The sequence below is a fragment of the Vitis riparia genome, chromosome 7, assembly GCF_004353265.1.
Source record: "Vitis riparia cultivar Riparia Gloire de Montpellier isolate 1030 chromosome 7, EGFV_Vit.rip_1.0, whole genome shotgun sequence".
In the NCBI taxonomy this organism is placed as follows: domain Eukaryota; kingdom Viridiplantae; phylum Streptophyta; class Magnoliopsida; order Vitales; family Vitaceae; genus Vitis; species Vitis riparia.
In genome coordinates, this window is record NC_048437.1 from 17,323,684 (window position 1) to 17,339,798 (window position 16,115).

At 37.9% G+C, this 16,115-nt stretch overlaps 1 protein-coding gene across 2 annotated transcripts; it reads right to left on the reverse strand.

The window, feature by feature from the left end:
• Positions 1-564: 564 nt before the first annotated feature.
• On the reverse strand, positions 565-6,556 carry LOC117919004 (G-type lectin S-receptor-like serine/threonine-protein kinase CES101). Of its 2 annotated transcripts, none has more exons than XM_034836013.1 (7): positions 5,066-6,556; positions 4,766-4,861; positions 4,481-4,680; positions 4,155-4,365; positions 3,797-4,034; positions 3,566-3,722; positions 565-955 (listed from the first exon to the last, which is right to left on the reverse strand). In XM_034836013.1, the coding sequence occupies exons 1-7, from the start codon at positions 6,210-6,212 to the stop codon at positions 914-916; spliced, it is 2,091 nt and encodes a 696-aa protein (XP_034691904.1). In that variant the 5' UTR covers positions 6,213-6,556; the 3' UTR covers positions 565-913. The 2 variants fall into 2 exon arrangements, with proteins under 2 accessions (XP_034691904.1, XP_034691903.1); XM_034836012.1 differs by lacking the exon at positions 565-955 and adding an exon at positions 3,007-3,447.
• Positions 6,557-16,115: the final 9,559 nt, after the last annotated feature.

A 16,115-nucleotide genomic window follows, 5' to 3' on the forward strand; every position in this document is an offset into this window, starting at 1 on the left:
AGTAATTTGGATTTGAATGAATAACATCATCAATCATAGTTGTGTCTCGATTACAACGAACTATTGGTTCAAAAACTGACACATCTTCTAAAGAGTGGTTATGTTCATTTATAAATGTATGCACCTGAACTATTTTTGTTCTCCCAACAACACGAGTAGTTACTTTCCAAGGGCATCCTTTAACAACACATATTACAGTCATATGCTTAAGACAATTCCTCCTAAACTTATATCTAAAATGGTTTTCTATTGACATGAGATATATTGCATCTCAAAAGTCATTTGCAGTTGAGAAGGTATGCCCATTACCTAATATTGCACTCTCAAAATGACTCGACTCTAGTGTACCAACATGTGATTCAACACATCTTTGATGAAATCCTCGTGATTGCATTCTAATTAATATCAACATCCCTTGTTGAATATGGGACCAGTGAGTTTGACCCTACCATTGTTTCGTTCAATCTGCATTATAAATATGTTTATTTATCAACTTATCATCTAATGAATAAGCATAAATATTAATAAATAAATAAATACACGAAATCGTTTAAGATTAGATATTCTTTTGATATAACTTACCTTTGCCCTCTATTCTCAACTGTTTCATCGCCTTCAATTGTTGATGCTAAACATATATACACGTGTGAATTGGTCACTAAATTGAAACATGTTTGTCAAGTCTTCATCATTTTTCAATGGTTGAAGTGCATATAGATCAAATGGGAAAGTGTACGAAAATGTTAGTCCCACTATATCGATGCTCATTTTCCCACAAATCCTTGAAACAAAATCATTATATGTCATTGATCGTTCTAAACTTATACTCTCTCGTCTCCTACCCATATATTCCACACTGCCATGTTCACCCCTTACTAGCTCTCTTCCAATCTACAGATAATAGTAAATTGTATTACTTGGATCCATTTAAATGATACTCGATCATGTGTAGCCCCTGTTTAGAAACATGAACCTTTAGTCAAGTTGAAACAATTAACTAATTTTTTAATAACATTGCCTAAACCAAATTACTTATAACAAAATTGATTATCATGCTTATGACCATCATATATTAATACATCATTTATCTTTGGAACTTTACAAGTGAGCTTCATTTACATTTCATGGTCTTCAATTAATGTTGTAAATATGGACTTGCATAGAGTATACTTAACATTAAGCAATGCAATTATTCTATTTTATATGGTAGTAATTTGTTATGTTATAAGTTGGGAAGTGAACCTCTCAATTCATGGGCCAAACATTGTTTTTGTAACTTTTCAAGCTAAATTGTGCTAATGGCCCTATCTTCGGGCCAACCCCTGAAACAATAGGTCTTCCTTTATTTTTTTCTACTACCTAGATTAGACCACAACAATGTTTACAACTAAGGGCCTACCTCCAAACAAATGGGTTAACCTCTAATTACTTACTGCAACCTCTTACAAAAACAATTATTTCATCCAAATGTCATTACCTGAATTACGGTCAACACCTTCATCCAAGGGTAGACCCCTATTGTGAGCATTACACACATATAAACAAAACAAATTTCATATTTGTGGCCGTGAGCATCAAATTTCCACCTAAGGCTCCACTACTATTTTCCCTAATTCCAACATAAATTCATGTTTGCTTTACTACATTTGTTTTATTTTCTTTTTCAATTCAACCCTCATTCATTACAAATTCAAAACTTTTATGAAGAAATTTATTCAAACTTTACTCCCAATCATTTTTAAAATTTGTACTCATCTACTCATGACTAAACATGAATTCTTTTCCTATGCATTAAATTCACCAATTAACAATTATATAAAAAAACTCAACCTACTCATTTTGGAATCCCATATAAACAACATTAAACAACAAAACATCTTGAATCCCATATAAAAATTGTATTCCCTTCTCATTTAATAGTCATATTTTTCTTCTCTTTTTTATATTCTTCCCAACAACCATATACAACACAAACACAACAATTCAGAAAATAAAACAAAATCAATATAGCTTACCACCATCTCATTTTCCTATCATTTATCAAATTTTAAACCATATTTCATTTCAAATAAACCCTAAATAAATTAAAATATAAAATTGAATAATATTAATGAACATTCAACATGTACAAATATGCAATGTAAATCAAGTTTAAATCACAAAATTCCAAAAATCACATAACTATGACAATATTCAAATCTCAGAGAATCAAAATGACAAATCAAAATAAATAGTTATTATAAAATTTAAAAAAATACATATATCATCTGGAAAAACCCTTACTTTAAAAGTTAAATGCAACTACAATATTTCATTGCTTTGTTCCCTCTTTCTCTCAATTGCTTTCTTTCTCTTTTTCAACGTAAAAGCAAAAGAGGAAGTATAGGAAGGGAAGAAATGACTTTGTCGATGTTGAAATGAGAAGAAGGAAAGGGGTTATTTGTCTACCTAGGCTTTGTTAGGGGTCTCACACTTGGACTTTTCTTTTCAAATTGATGTTTGGTGGGAAAATGATTATGTCGTCTTTCTTATGGTGATGAAGGAGAAATAAAATAAGGGATCATGTTTGGAGGTTCGTTTGGGGTTGATGGGTTATGGCAAATTGAGAAGCTACCGGATTTTTTATGGATCGTTCCGCCTTGTGATGGGTTGTGCTTGTGAACGAAGAAGAAAGAACATGGGTTTTTGGTGTTAGGGTATGGTTGAAGAGAGAAGAAGACATTTGGGGGTAAATATGTTTTAAAAAATCAATTCATGTGAAGTGTCTAGTTGGATGATGACATGTACATGAGCCTTGTCATCAGCTTTAGTAGGTAGCTGACTTGGACCTTGCTTACGTGACTTTTCCAAGTGGGTGATCCAACTAGGAGAGCTATCAAAGTGGGCATTTTTGGAAGGGTCAAACTATGTTTCAAATGATACCAAATCAGAGCTGCAGGCTATAGGTTCAAACTATGTTTCAAATGATACCAAATCAGCTTCTGTTGTGCTTTGAAAAATATTACCTTGAGGGAAACCTAGTTGACTCTATATCTAATAAATATATGGTGGCAATACAAATCAATCTAGACAAATTGCTGATAGGTTAGGACAAAAACTGTTGTTCTCTAGGTTTCCTGTCACCCCTTGAAATTCTCTTCTTTATCGACCTTCCGTCTCTGAAATAGTTACATTTCTAGAACAACTCTCTGGCCTGCCTTTGTGTGAATCTAGCTCTGACACTTTATGATGAGTGGAAAATGCGGGTAGATTTGGGTTTGGTAGGGGCACAGTTTCGTTGGTGAGCATGGAGATAATAGCTGACATTGTAGGCCTATCTGTTGCGCTCTCCTGTACGCACAAGAGAGCAATACGAATGCATCTCAACATTTGGGTTGTTGAGTAGGAATCCTCCAACATTGGATCCACTAGCTCCAAGCTAGTACCTTCTTTCCATAGATCCCAAGCCTGTTTCCAGTTCATTTAGGGTTGATTTACTTGTGAGGTTAGTATGAAAATTTTGGAAGGATACACCGGATGCTGTTGAAAATAATGTAGAGACAAATATGAGATATAGCAGACTTACGTATACTGCCAGGTTTATGGCAAAGGCACCATGGTTATGATGAAAGCTTTTGTTCTTTTGGCCGCTCACAATCTCCAACAGTAGGACCCCAAAGCTATAAACATCTGATTTCACCGAGAAAATTCCTTCCATGGCATACTCGGGTGGCATGTAACCACTGCATCCATGGTAGAAGGTTTAGTACATTAGACAAAAAAAGAAAGCTGATGGATAAAGAAAAGTCATGCTTACTATGTTCCAACTATCCTATTTGTATTTGCTTCCGATGCATTTCGCCCAAAAGTTCTGGCCATGCCAAAATCAGAAATTTTCGGGTTCAAGTCATGATCAAGTAGGATGTTACTTGCTTTTAGATCTCTATGAATAATTCTTAGTCTTGAATATTTATGCAAGTAAAGAAGTCCTTGTGCAATCCCCTCAATGATATTGTGACGTCTTTTCCAGTCCAATATCTTTCTTCTAGCAAGATCTGAAAATTTGGGTGAACACAACACACAGCTAGTAAATTGTTTCAAGCAAAAAAAAAAAGATAAGAACATAAGGAAAAGTCATGCAGATAAAAGGAAGAAAAAAAGGGAAGTATTCAAACCAAAGAGGAAGAAGTCCAAGCTTTTGTTGGGCATGAACTCATAGATTAACATCTTTTCTTCTCCCTTGATGCAGCAACCCAAAAGTCTAACAAGATTCATGTGTTGGAGTTTGACGATCAGTCTAATCTCATTTTTAAACTCCACCAATCCTTGGCTGGAGCCCCTTGAAAGTCTCTTCACTGCTATTTCTTGCCCCTCAGGTAATTTCCCCTGCAAAAATAATCCACAATCCACAATCCACAAGGAAGCTTTAATTGGGGTACTTAAAACAAAGAATGTCCTATTCCTATTACATGCCATGGATTAATGAAATAATAATATTTACCTTATAAACCGGGCCAAAGCCACCCTCTCCAAGTTTATTTTCAGATGAAAAGTTATTCGTGGCAGCCACAATAGAATCAAAACTGAACAGTTTAAGATCATGAGCCCCCCTCTTTCCATCATGTTCAACATCTTTTGAATCACTAAAGCTGTTTGAAGTTGTCAATTCAAGCAGCGCAGCTTCCTCCATTTCTCTCTCCCCTGTTATACCACAAGTCACAAGTTCAATCCAACCCATTAACAAATGGCATTACTATCATCAACAAAAGTTAAAATAAAATACTACCTCTGAATTTTCTCCTTGAATAGTATAAGGAGCCCGTAAGTAACAAGACCACAAGTACCACTCCTGCAATAATGACCCATATCCACCAACTGCTCCCTGCATAGATAGAAGTTGATAAATTTTGTGGTTAGAGCAGAACTGAGTGAAAGAGGGTCTTTTATGGTCTTGATATAGCTCCTCTAATGGTATTTTGAATTTTTGATCACCTATTAGGGTTGTAAATTCAATAAAAATGTTGGATTCATCAACTACTTTGCTTTGGTTACTTTCAGGAATGCAAAAATACAGAGAGACTCTTACCCGTAACTCGTGATGAGGATAAAACATAGAGCTCCTCCTGATTTGCGTCATCCTTGAGGGCTTGTGCAAATTTTGTACTCCAAAACCGACATCCAGTTCCGTTAGTGTGTATACTATTATAAGCAGTACAAGAACAATTATTCCAGCATATAGCCTGACAATCACTAAGGCCCAAGCTCGAATTTCCTTTCATTGATGATGGTGATCCTGATCTGAGAACCGATTGCTTCATGAATCCGTCTTTTCTAGTCCTGCAAGTGGGTAGGTTTTGCACTGCACACCCTGGATATTCTTCATACCTATTGCACTGATCGTTCAGCACAAATACGGGTCTACTAGTGTCAAAAAGTTCCCCTTCCCAGGTCAATACCCAGTGTGAAACAACTCCTGGAACTGAATAGCTAAAGTAAATCTCGTTTGCATTCGAAACACTGTTAAAACTGTAGATGTTATTCCAGTTCAACGAAGGAATGAACTCAAAGCTCCTATCTTTCAAGGTTCCACTGCTCCAGTAGGTGCCCCCTCGGCGTTTCATCACCAATTGTGTGCCATTCCATTCCAGAGTAAAAGTCCCAGGAGCAGGCACTTGTTCGCTTATCCATGAAGCAAGTGACCAGTTTCGCCCGGTTTTCAAGTTGATGCCTAGTTTCATCCCAGGCAGGAGGGTGTCTGTAGGATTTTCGAAACTCGCCCATAGTTTCTCGTTCACAGATCCATCCGAATTGAACTCTTCCAAAACAAAATTTCCAGAATCAAGCAGAGTAGCTGTTGAGTTTCTGGCTGCTTGATTGGAATTCAGGACAATTGGATCACCTCCGCTATGCGTGATCATCAATTTGCCATCGACATCCAGCGTGAGATTTGCATCGGTACCGGATATAGGCTTGTCTCTGTTAGCAACCCAAACTTTCTTGTTAGAAGCATCAGTTGTGTACCATATTCCTAAATAACTGCTAGATTCCAGGCTGAAGAAGCCTAGAGTAAAAGTCCCTTTTGCAGAAACCAGTAATTTTTCCGAGAATTGAAGCTCTTCCCCAGGTTTGATGGTGTCTGTCTGTGCACTAGAAATGGAAGGCACTACTCCCAACCACATACATGACAAACACAGAGACAAAATTGCACTGCTAAGGCACATGCTGCTTTCCATTTCTCCTATTCCAAGTTTCTCATGTCCATGCTTTCATGCTTTGTGTTTATCTTTCGGCCTTCAACCGCACAGTACGTTGAAAATGTTATGGGTGATCTTCCAGATATCTCACAGCATCCTTTTGGAGCCCAGTCTTCTTCGCCTACCAGACTAATTAAGGATATTGCTTGGAAAGTATGGGCATAGATTTTGGGTGGGGACCAGCAGTTGAGACTTGAGAGAAGGGTGAGCATTTCTGTTCCTTTCATTGGGCTTTCTTGGACTTTTCATCACAGCATTGTCAAGGGAAAACTCAAAAAAGTTTGAAGGATTGGTGAATTTTGCATTGTAACACCACCACAATGTTTAGGTTGTAGATGAAGCAAGGCTGCTACAACTAATGATTCCAAACATAAATAAATATATAGTCCCGCGTCTGATATCCTAAACTTTTTATTTTTGTTCAGTGTAACCTTTAAGTTAAATGGAGAAACAGTAAAAGGGCCACATCTGCTCTTACTTCTATTTCAGTCTTTTTCTTTTTCTTAAATAAGAAAAAAGAGGGCGTAGGGTGTTCATGATAGCAGATTTCAAATGGGTCTGTCATGTCAGATATCCTCAACCATCTTGGCCGCTATTATTTTTGTTACTGAAAAAAAAAAAAATAGGTATTATGAAAAGCGCCGATTGCCCCTCATTTCAAAACATCTACAAATAATTGGACCCAATAAAAAGCTTCAAAGTATCATAAATCAGTCAATGATTTGGCTTCTTGGGCCATTATTTTGTAGTACAATCTCCTCCATTTACTAGGCATGTGAAATTGTTGACTTGTTGGTTCCATTTAAGGACAAATGGAAAAGACAATTCACAGACACAGACAAACCGACATAATTGAAAGGCCGAAAGTTGCAGGGAGGAAAATACGTGGTGATTTCAAGTATTAATGATGCATAGCTGGAAAAGATAAAAAGTCTCCATTTCTGTCTGACAATTAATGACGGTGGGTTGCGTCATATCACAAATATTCAAAGCGATAGATAATACCTTAATCCAAAATCTTAGAGAAACTTCAAAAGATTTAAATGCTGTTAGACGATCATCTGCAGCACATACAGCAACGTCATCATGTTCCGTGCAGGCAATTGGTCTAGCACCGGGTTTCAACTCTCTGATAAAAATTCATTGAAATGATACAAGGTAATAACAATAACCTCACCACCAACTAAGAAGGTTAAAAACCAACAAAACCACAGGGGAAGTGATATTGCTCCGTCTCTGTGCAAAAATCTATTTTCGTCTTTCAATTCCAAGCTAAGCAATGAAAATTTATATGTTAATGAGGGTATTATAGAGTATTAAAGTTATTACAAGGGTATAGTATATATAATTTATATTCTATTGATCAATATTTTGGCAAATTGTATTTATTGAAAGATCAAATAGAAGAAAAGGGTCATCAAAAATGTATTTGGTTAATAATTATACAGCTGATTACGAATTTATGAGCTTCTATAGAGAACTAGGTCTTACAACATAAATGACGTGGGCATTTAATACAAGTAACAGGATGCAATCAAAATATATGTTTTTGTGAGGATTCAATCAAGTTCACATGCGGAAGACAATCAAAGCTTAATATGATGCATTTACAAATCTAACATGGAATTATCCCATTTATGTGGGACCACAAGTTTGGATTTGTGTTTGATTTAAAACCAAAATTTTCATTAAAAAACCGAGAAAAATGCAAACCGATAAAAAAAAAAATGGTTGCATATTATTTAAGAAAATGAGATTTTTGATTCTAAGGACTCTAAATAAATTTTTAAAATAGATTTGTATAAGGAACATTTTGAGAAAAATATTTTATTTTAAAGGGAAAGACATTATTCACAAACAAACAATTCACAAAAATCAAATATAGGTAACCCAAAATAAAACAAAATCACAAAGTAAAATTTTCTCAGTAATCAACAAGACTAATAAAGGTGAGGGTAGAAGCCAATTTTCATGATTTTCCAATGACCTCTAAAAATTAAACTTCACAAAAAAAACAAAAAAAAAAACTATCAAAGCAATAAACTAAATGACTTTAGATCAAATAAAATTAGAAGATATTGATCAAGAATTAAAAATGGGGAATCGAACACAGAAGAATAATCAAAAACTAACATAAGATCAATTAAGCTAATTAACTAAAATTTTAGAGAAACATATGAACTAAATTATGATCAATCCAAGAATGAAAATTTATATATTTAAGATAGAAAGAATACAACTTAAGATCAATTAAACAAGTTATCTAAAGCTTTGAAAAACATATAAACTAAAAGTGGATCAACCAAAAAATAAAATTAACAAGTTCAGAATATGAAAATGACATGGAACCAATCAACTTAAACAACTCAAGTCCTAAAAACTCATGTACTAAAAAGATGAATAAAAAATAAGATTAATATTTAAAAACATAAATTCAATCGCATAGGGTCAATTAAACTAATAAACTAGAATTCTAAAACCATTTAAACTAGATAACATGAATCAAAACAAGGATAAACAATTTTAAAAGTCATGAGATTAATTACATGGATCAACCAAATTGATAAACTAAAATTCTAAAAAAGAAACCTAAACTAAATAGATAAATTAAAACAAAACTAAAACAAGGTTAAAAACATGAACTTTATCAATAGAATTGATTAAAGTAATGAACTAAGATTATATAAAAAGAAAATACAAACCAAACAAATAAATTGAAATTAAACTAAAACAAGATTAGAAGCATAAATTTTATCAATAAAATTAATTAATCTAATAAACTAAACTAAGATTATAAAAATACATCAACTAAAAAGATGGGACAAAACAAAATCAAAACTCGTTTAAAAACATAAACTTTATCTAATAAAATTATTTAACTAATGGATTAAAATTACTAATACATTCAAACTAAAATTAAACTAATGCGAAATTAAAAATATAAACTTTATCTCACAAGATTACTTAAACTAGTAAATTAAAGTCACTAACACATTCAAATTAAATCATAAACTAAAATTAAGTTAATCCGGAATTTTAAAAAATAAACTTTACTTCACAAATTACTTAAACTAAGGAATAAAAGTCACTAACACATTCAAATTAAATCATAAACTAAAATTAAAAGGTGGATTAGAACTAAACTAATTGAGAATTTAAAAAACAAAATAAACTTTAACACAAAGAATTAATCAAAAACTGAAATTTGTTAAAAAAAATCTAGACTAAATAAAAATATTATATGGAAAACTAACCTGTGAAGTGAAAGAGAAAATCCTCTCTTGGTGACTAAGGTGATAGCCCGGTCTCTGCCTGAAGTCCCTTGCTCTCCTCCAAAGTTCCGCGTGAAAATTCTTTCCGCCTATTCCCCTCTGAAAAATTCTGCTTTATGCTTGGATCCTCTCCTTAAAAAAAAAATTCCTCTACCCGTTCCTATGTTCCTATTTATATGGCAGCCCACCATTTTTATGGAATTCTCCATTTCCTTTTTAATGCGCATCGATATATGGAAAGTACATACATGGTGACTCACTTGGAGATTCACTCAAGATGCCGCCTTGTCTTATTTGGTAAGTGATTAGATCCTTACCATGTTGACTTTTCTTTCTAAAAAAACAAAAAAAGAATCTCCTCACAACCCACTATATGATCCAGATGCATCAGCGGCTACCTTTACATGAGAGGATGTTACCGAATGCGGAAAAAGTGTCATGCAATGCTTTGTGGTCAACCCTTTTATCCAAATTCTTAATAAATATATCCCCAGTTCCACTTTTGTGGACACTAGGGTCACAATGGGAATACATAATCCTAGTTGGCTTTCCATTGAGAGGAGTGAAATTCAACACATCCAATGCCCTTGCGATGTCTTGGGGATTGCCATGATTAACACAACCATAACTGAGTGATCTTCAAGTGCTCAAGTCGCGGCAAACCTAAATGGAAACCACCGGACCCAGTTGACCAAACAAATCAAAGAGATGCGAGTCAGTGACTGATAAGCCCAGAAGATCCTATCGGACCCCGAGGCCCAACTCACGCTATATGGACTGATGTCCATGTTCACAAGCCAAGCCCATTTTTCCTACTTCAGCATCATTTCCTTTTATTGTATTTGCTGGTTTAATATTTGCTGGTTTACTTTTGTTTTAGGGCAGTTATTAGCACGACTACAATTCATGGGTAGTGGGTGAATGAGTCTCCTACAGACTCGGACACCATTAGCTTCATTTCAGTTGTTTCTTTGATGTATAACTTTGGAAAGAAGAGAATGGGAAATGGAGATGAGAAGTTAATGAATTTGTGGTTCATTCTCACCCAAAGAGAATACTTTCTTTGTGTTTGTTGTGCTTGTACTGATTGGGACCTATCATTGGTATCAGAGCAGGTTCATGACAACAAACAAGGAACGGATCGAGCTTTTAGAGGAGAAGCTTGGAGGAGTTCAAGAACGAATGCAGCGAATGGAGGTGGGAATCACCGACAAGATCCAACGACTGGAAGAAACTATGGCAAAACTATCTGAAGCATTCCTCTCAAGCAGAGGATCACCTAGCCATAATAATTATCAGTAAGAAGGATCCCACCGAACCAACCAAGATATCGACGAAAACATCCGACCATTTTCTTCCAAGATTGCAAAGTTGGAATTTCCAAGATTTTCTGGAGATGACCCGACGGAATGGCTCAATCGTGTAGACCAGTTCTTCGAGTTTCAAGAGATAGCTGCTGATCAAAAGGTGCGTCTAGCTTCATTCCACCTCGAAGGCGAGGCGAATCAATGATGGCAGTGGTTTCGAAAAGCATTCGTTGAAGGACAGGGGAGTATCTCGTGGGAAGCCTTCGAAGATGAAGTAAGGGCTCGTTTTGGACCCTCTGATTCTGAAGACTTCGACGAAGCACTATCCCGAGTGAGACAGACGGGAACATTACGAGACTATCAACGGGAATTTGAACGACTTGGGAATCGAGTTCGTGGATGGACCCAAAAGGCTCTTGTGGGTACGTTCATGGGAGGCTTGAAACCAGAGGTAGCTGATGGAATAAGAATGTTCAAGCCTCAATCTGTGAAAGAGGCAATTAGCTTGGCGAAAATGAGGGACGATCAGCTTGCGAGACAGAGGTGATTCGCACGGCCAAGTGCCTTGCGAGCTTTTGTTCCTGTAAGTAACACCAATCCTCCCAAGGGTTCCACACAAGTGGCAATCAAAAGGCTGTCATGGGATGAGATGCAGAAACGTAGAGCTCAAGGATTATGTTTCAACTGCAATGAAAGGTTCACCCCTGGACACAAGTGTCAAGCACCACAGTTGATGCTCCTAGAGGGCTGTATACAGGAAGATGAAACACCAGAGGAAATGGGAGAGGTAAACACGACAAGGGAAATATCCAAGATTGAGGAAGATGACAACGGAAAGGAGCCCGAGATCACTCTACATGCACTAACTAGATGGATTGTACCGAGAACAATGCGAATTAAGGCAATTATTGGAGCGCATGAGGTGGTTGCCTTAATCGATAGTGGATCCACTCATAATTTCATCAGTGATCGAGTAGCCGAAACGCTTCGTTTGCCCGTGAAGCCCACAACACCGTTTACTGTCCAAGTTGCCAATGGGGAAAGATTATCTTGTAAAAGGAAATATGAGAAGCTCACGGTTAATTTACAAGGTAATGAGTTCCACCTCGACTTCTTTTCTGTGCCCTTAAATGGTTTGGATATGGTGCTAGGCATTCAGTGGTTAGAGACGTTAGGTTCAGTAGTTTGTGATTGGAAAAAGCGAACCATGGACTTCATCTGGGAGCAATAGCCTAAGAAACTCCAGGGAATTGAAATTCCACCGATCCAAGACACCACATTGCAGGGCTTCACTAAGGACTTTCGACAACGACAAGCTGTGTTTGCTTTATATTTTCAGCTCAAAAGACAACAGAACAATGAGGAACTCTCATTAGATATGCAGGCATTGCTGGAGGAATATTCAGATGTCTTTGCTGCGCCTACCAGCTTACCACCAGCACGCGAAATTGATCACAAAATACCACTCAAAGACGGAACCGAAGCTATTAATGTGAGGCTATATAGGTACGCATATTTCCAAAAAACTGAGATTGAAAATCAGGTTCAAGACATGCTCAATGCAGGGTTGATTCGACCAAGCACTAGCCCCTTTTCTTCTCCAGTACTGCTAGTGAAGAAAAAAGATGGCACATGGCGATTCTGCACAGACTACCGAGCATTAAACGCTGTCACCGTAAAGGATCGTTTCCCAATTCCAACAGTAGATGATATGCTTGATGAGTTACATGGAGCTGCATTTTTTACTAAGCTGGATCTCAAGGCAGGATACCACCAAATACGAGTTAGCACCCCTGATATTCCTAAAACTGCTTTCCGCACTCACAATGGCCACTATGAGTACTTGGTTATGCCATTTGGGCTATGCAACACACCATCTACATTCCAAGCAATAATGAACTCGATTTTTCGACCGTATTTGCAGAAGTTCATCTTGGTGTTTTTTTATGACATTTTAATTTACAGTCCGACATGGGAGCAGCACTTGGAGCATGTCCAACTTACATTAGCCATCCTTCGACAACACCAATTCTACGTCAAGATGAGCAAATATGCATTCGGCAAACAAGAGCTAGAGTATTTGGGCCACATAATTACACATCGTGGAGTCAAAGTTGATGAAAAGAAAATTGAAGCAATGGTTGCTTGGCCAAGACCCTCCAACATTACCGAGCTCCGTGGATTCTTAGGCCTCATCGGCTACTACCGCAAGTTTGTTCAAGGGTATGGATTAATAGCTCGACCATTAACTAACCTCCTCAAAAAAGGGAAGTTTCAATGGAATGACGAAGCAGAAGCGGCTTTCTTAGCTTTGAAACAAGCCATGACATCCACACCCACACTAGCCATGCCAAACTTTACCGAACCTTTCACCATTGAAACGGATGCATCGGGAAACGGAATTGGCGCTGTTCTAACTCAACAGAATAGACCAATTGCCTATATGAGTCGAGCCTTGGGAATCACTAAGCAAACTTGGTCAATCTATGCAAAGGAAATGCTAGCCATTGTGGAAGCAATACGATTGTGGAGACCATATTTACTTGGCCGCAAATTCTACATCAAAACCGATCAACGAAGCCTCAAATTTTTCTTAGATCAGCGTGTTGCAACTCCGGAGCAGCAAAAATGGGTGGCCAAATTACTGGGGTACGATTATGAAATCATCTTTCGACCAGGTCGTGAAACTCTGCTGCAGATGCTTTATCTAGGCGGCAAGAAAGCCCATTATTGGCTGCTCTTCATTTTTCGGAAGCGGATATTTGGAAGCAGATCCGCGAGGCCTCTAAATCAGATTCCTATGTGCAGCTTTTGGGAAAAAAGGCGGGTGATCCTCCTCATGGCAACTTGACTTGGCATGATGGTTTGCTGCTTTACAAAAGGAAGGTTGTGGTGCCTGCTGATCACTCCTTAAGGGCTAAATTGTTGTATGAAGTTCACGATTCTAAAGTTAGAGGGCACTCGGGGATCCTTCGAACTTATAGAAGATTGCAGCAACAATTTTATTGGCCAAAGATGCATAAAGCTGTTCAAGAGTATGTCCAGAAATGTGAGGTATGTCAACGCATTAAACCAGAGACCAAGGCACCGGCGGGATTATTACAGCCCTTACCCATTCCTACACAGGTTTGGGAGGACATCACCCTCGACTTCATTGAAGGGCTGCCCACTTCTCATGGCAAAGACACAATTCTGGTGGTCGTCGATAGGCTCAGTAAGTTTGCCCACTTTATTCCCTTAACTCACCCATTTATAGCCAAAGTTGTTGCAGAAAACTTTATTGAGGGAGTTGTCAAACTCCATGGAATGCCACGCTCCATCATCAGTGATCGCAACCCAATCATCATCAGCAAATTCTGGCAAGAATTCTTCAAACTCTCTGGCTCCAAACTCATGCTCAGTTCAGCTTACCATCCACAAACAGACGGCCAAACTGAAGTTGTTAACCGCTGTGTTGAACAATATTTGCGCTGCTTCGTTCACCAATGGCCGCGAAAATGGAGTACTTATCTCGCTTGGGCAGAGTATTGGTACAATACCACCTACCACGCCTCAACAAAAATGACACCTTACCAAGCTCTTTATGGCCGCCTTCCACCACTTATCCAGCCTATCCGGAGGGCCTTTCCCCAGTTCATGAAGTGGATCAAACGCTCCTGCATCGTGACGAGCTGCTCCACCAACTCAAGACAAATTTAGAGATTTCCATGAACCGAATGAAGCAACAAGCCGACTCCAAGCGAAGAGATATCCAGTTCGCAGTTGGTGATCAAGTCTTATTAAAGCTCCGTCCATATCGTCAGCAAACAGTCTTCAAACGAGCTCATAAAAAATTATCCAGCCGCTACTATGGACCTTATCCTATTTTGGAGAAAATCGGAGCAGTAGCATGCCGCCTGCAATTGCCACCTACAGCTTGAATTCACCCCATGTTCCATGTCTCTTTACTTAAACCATACAATGGCGCTCCAGCTGTCACTCCACTTGACTTACCTCCACTTGCAGATAATGGCGTCATAACCCTTGAACCTCAACAGATACCTGATACACGATGGATTAAGCGGGGCGACACCTTCATGGAAGAAAGCTTGGTGCATTGGAAGCATCTACCCCACGAAGAAGCCACCTGGGAGTCCACGGATACTCTTTGCCACTAGTTTCCTCATCTGATGCTTGAGGACAAGCATCCTCTTCATGGGGTGCGCAATGATAAGCCCAGAAGATCCTGTCGGACCCCGAGGCCCAACTCACACTATATGGACTGATGTCCATGTTCAGAAGCCAAACCCATTTTTCCTACTTCAGCATCATTTCCTTTTATTGTATTTGCTGGTTTAATATTTGCTGGTTTACTTTTGTTTTAGGGCAGTTATTAGCACGACTGCAATTCATGGGTAGTGGGTGAATGAGTCTCCTACAAACTCGGACACCATTAGCTTCATTTCAGTTGTTTCTTTGATGTATAACTTTGGAAAGAAGAGAATGGGAAAGGGAGATGAGAAGTTAATGAATTTGTGGTTCATTCTCACCCAAAGAGGATACTTTCTTTGTGTTTGTTGTGCTTGTACTGATTGGGACCTATCATACGTTTGATTCTAGGCCACCGATGTATAGCGACGTCGACACGAGCTGGTTTTCACCACCATTGCTAGTCCCTTTCATCAGCTTCATTCTTGGGAAGTAATGATTTTAGCAGTAGATTCTGTAGCCTTTTCTCTTCCTCTATGGCCTGACCCAATTCCTCAGCTACCATGTTAAGCATATCTTTATCTTCTGAACATTCGACCATAAGCGACTTCAAACCATCAATCTCCTTCTGTTTATTCCTCAACTCAGTTATATGTTTGATTAAACTTCTGAGTTTCCGAAGCTCCTTATTAGTCCTAGCATACTCCATTGGTGAGGCTTCTGGTTGTCCGCTTTATAAAATCTTGAAGATAAGCACTCCTGTGTTCAATCGTTGACAGCCTTTGTTCCATAATCCCAATAAGATCAGAGGAAAGTTGAGGTTGCAATTCAGTGGAGTATGGGCAGATGAAGGAGAAAGGGGTTTTGGCCATAGTCGAATGAAGAAACCCATTTTGAATTTGATAAGTTGTATAGGATGCGTAAAGAGTTCCAATTTGTTTCAAAAACCCTCCTCTGCTTCTCATGTTAAACCCCACTGCTTGCCTCTATCTGCCTTCTTCTCTTCAAGAATGTATGTTGTTGTATCTTGTTGGAGAACGGTGCAGCCTATGTGTTTCTCTTGCTTGTCGAGTGAATGTTTGATGCCCCCCCCCCCCCCCCCCCCTTACAACGCA

Excerpts from the sequence above, each read along its gene's own strand:
- LOC117919004 (XM_034836012.1), bottom strand. The coding sequence starts at position 6,212 with ATGGAAAGCAGCATGTGCCTTAGCAGTGCAATTTTGTCTCTGTGTTTG. Across the intron at positions 4,862-5,065 it reads ATCCTCATCACGAGTTACGG|GGAGCAGTTGGTGGATATGG; the intron begins GTAAGAGTCTCT and ends CTATCTATGCAG. Across the intron at positions 4,035-4,154 it reads CTTGGACTTCTTCCTCTTTG|ATCTTGCTAGAAGAAAGATA; the intron begins GTTTGAATACTT and ends CCAAATTTTCAG.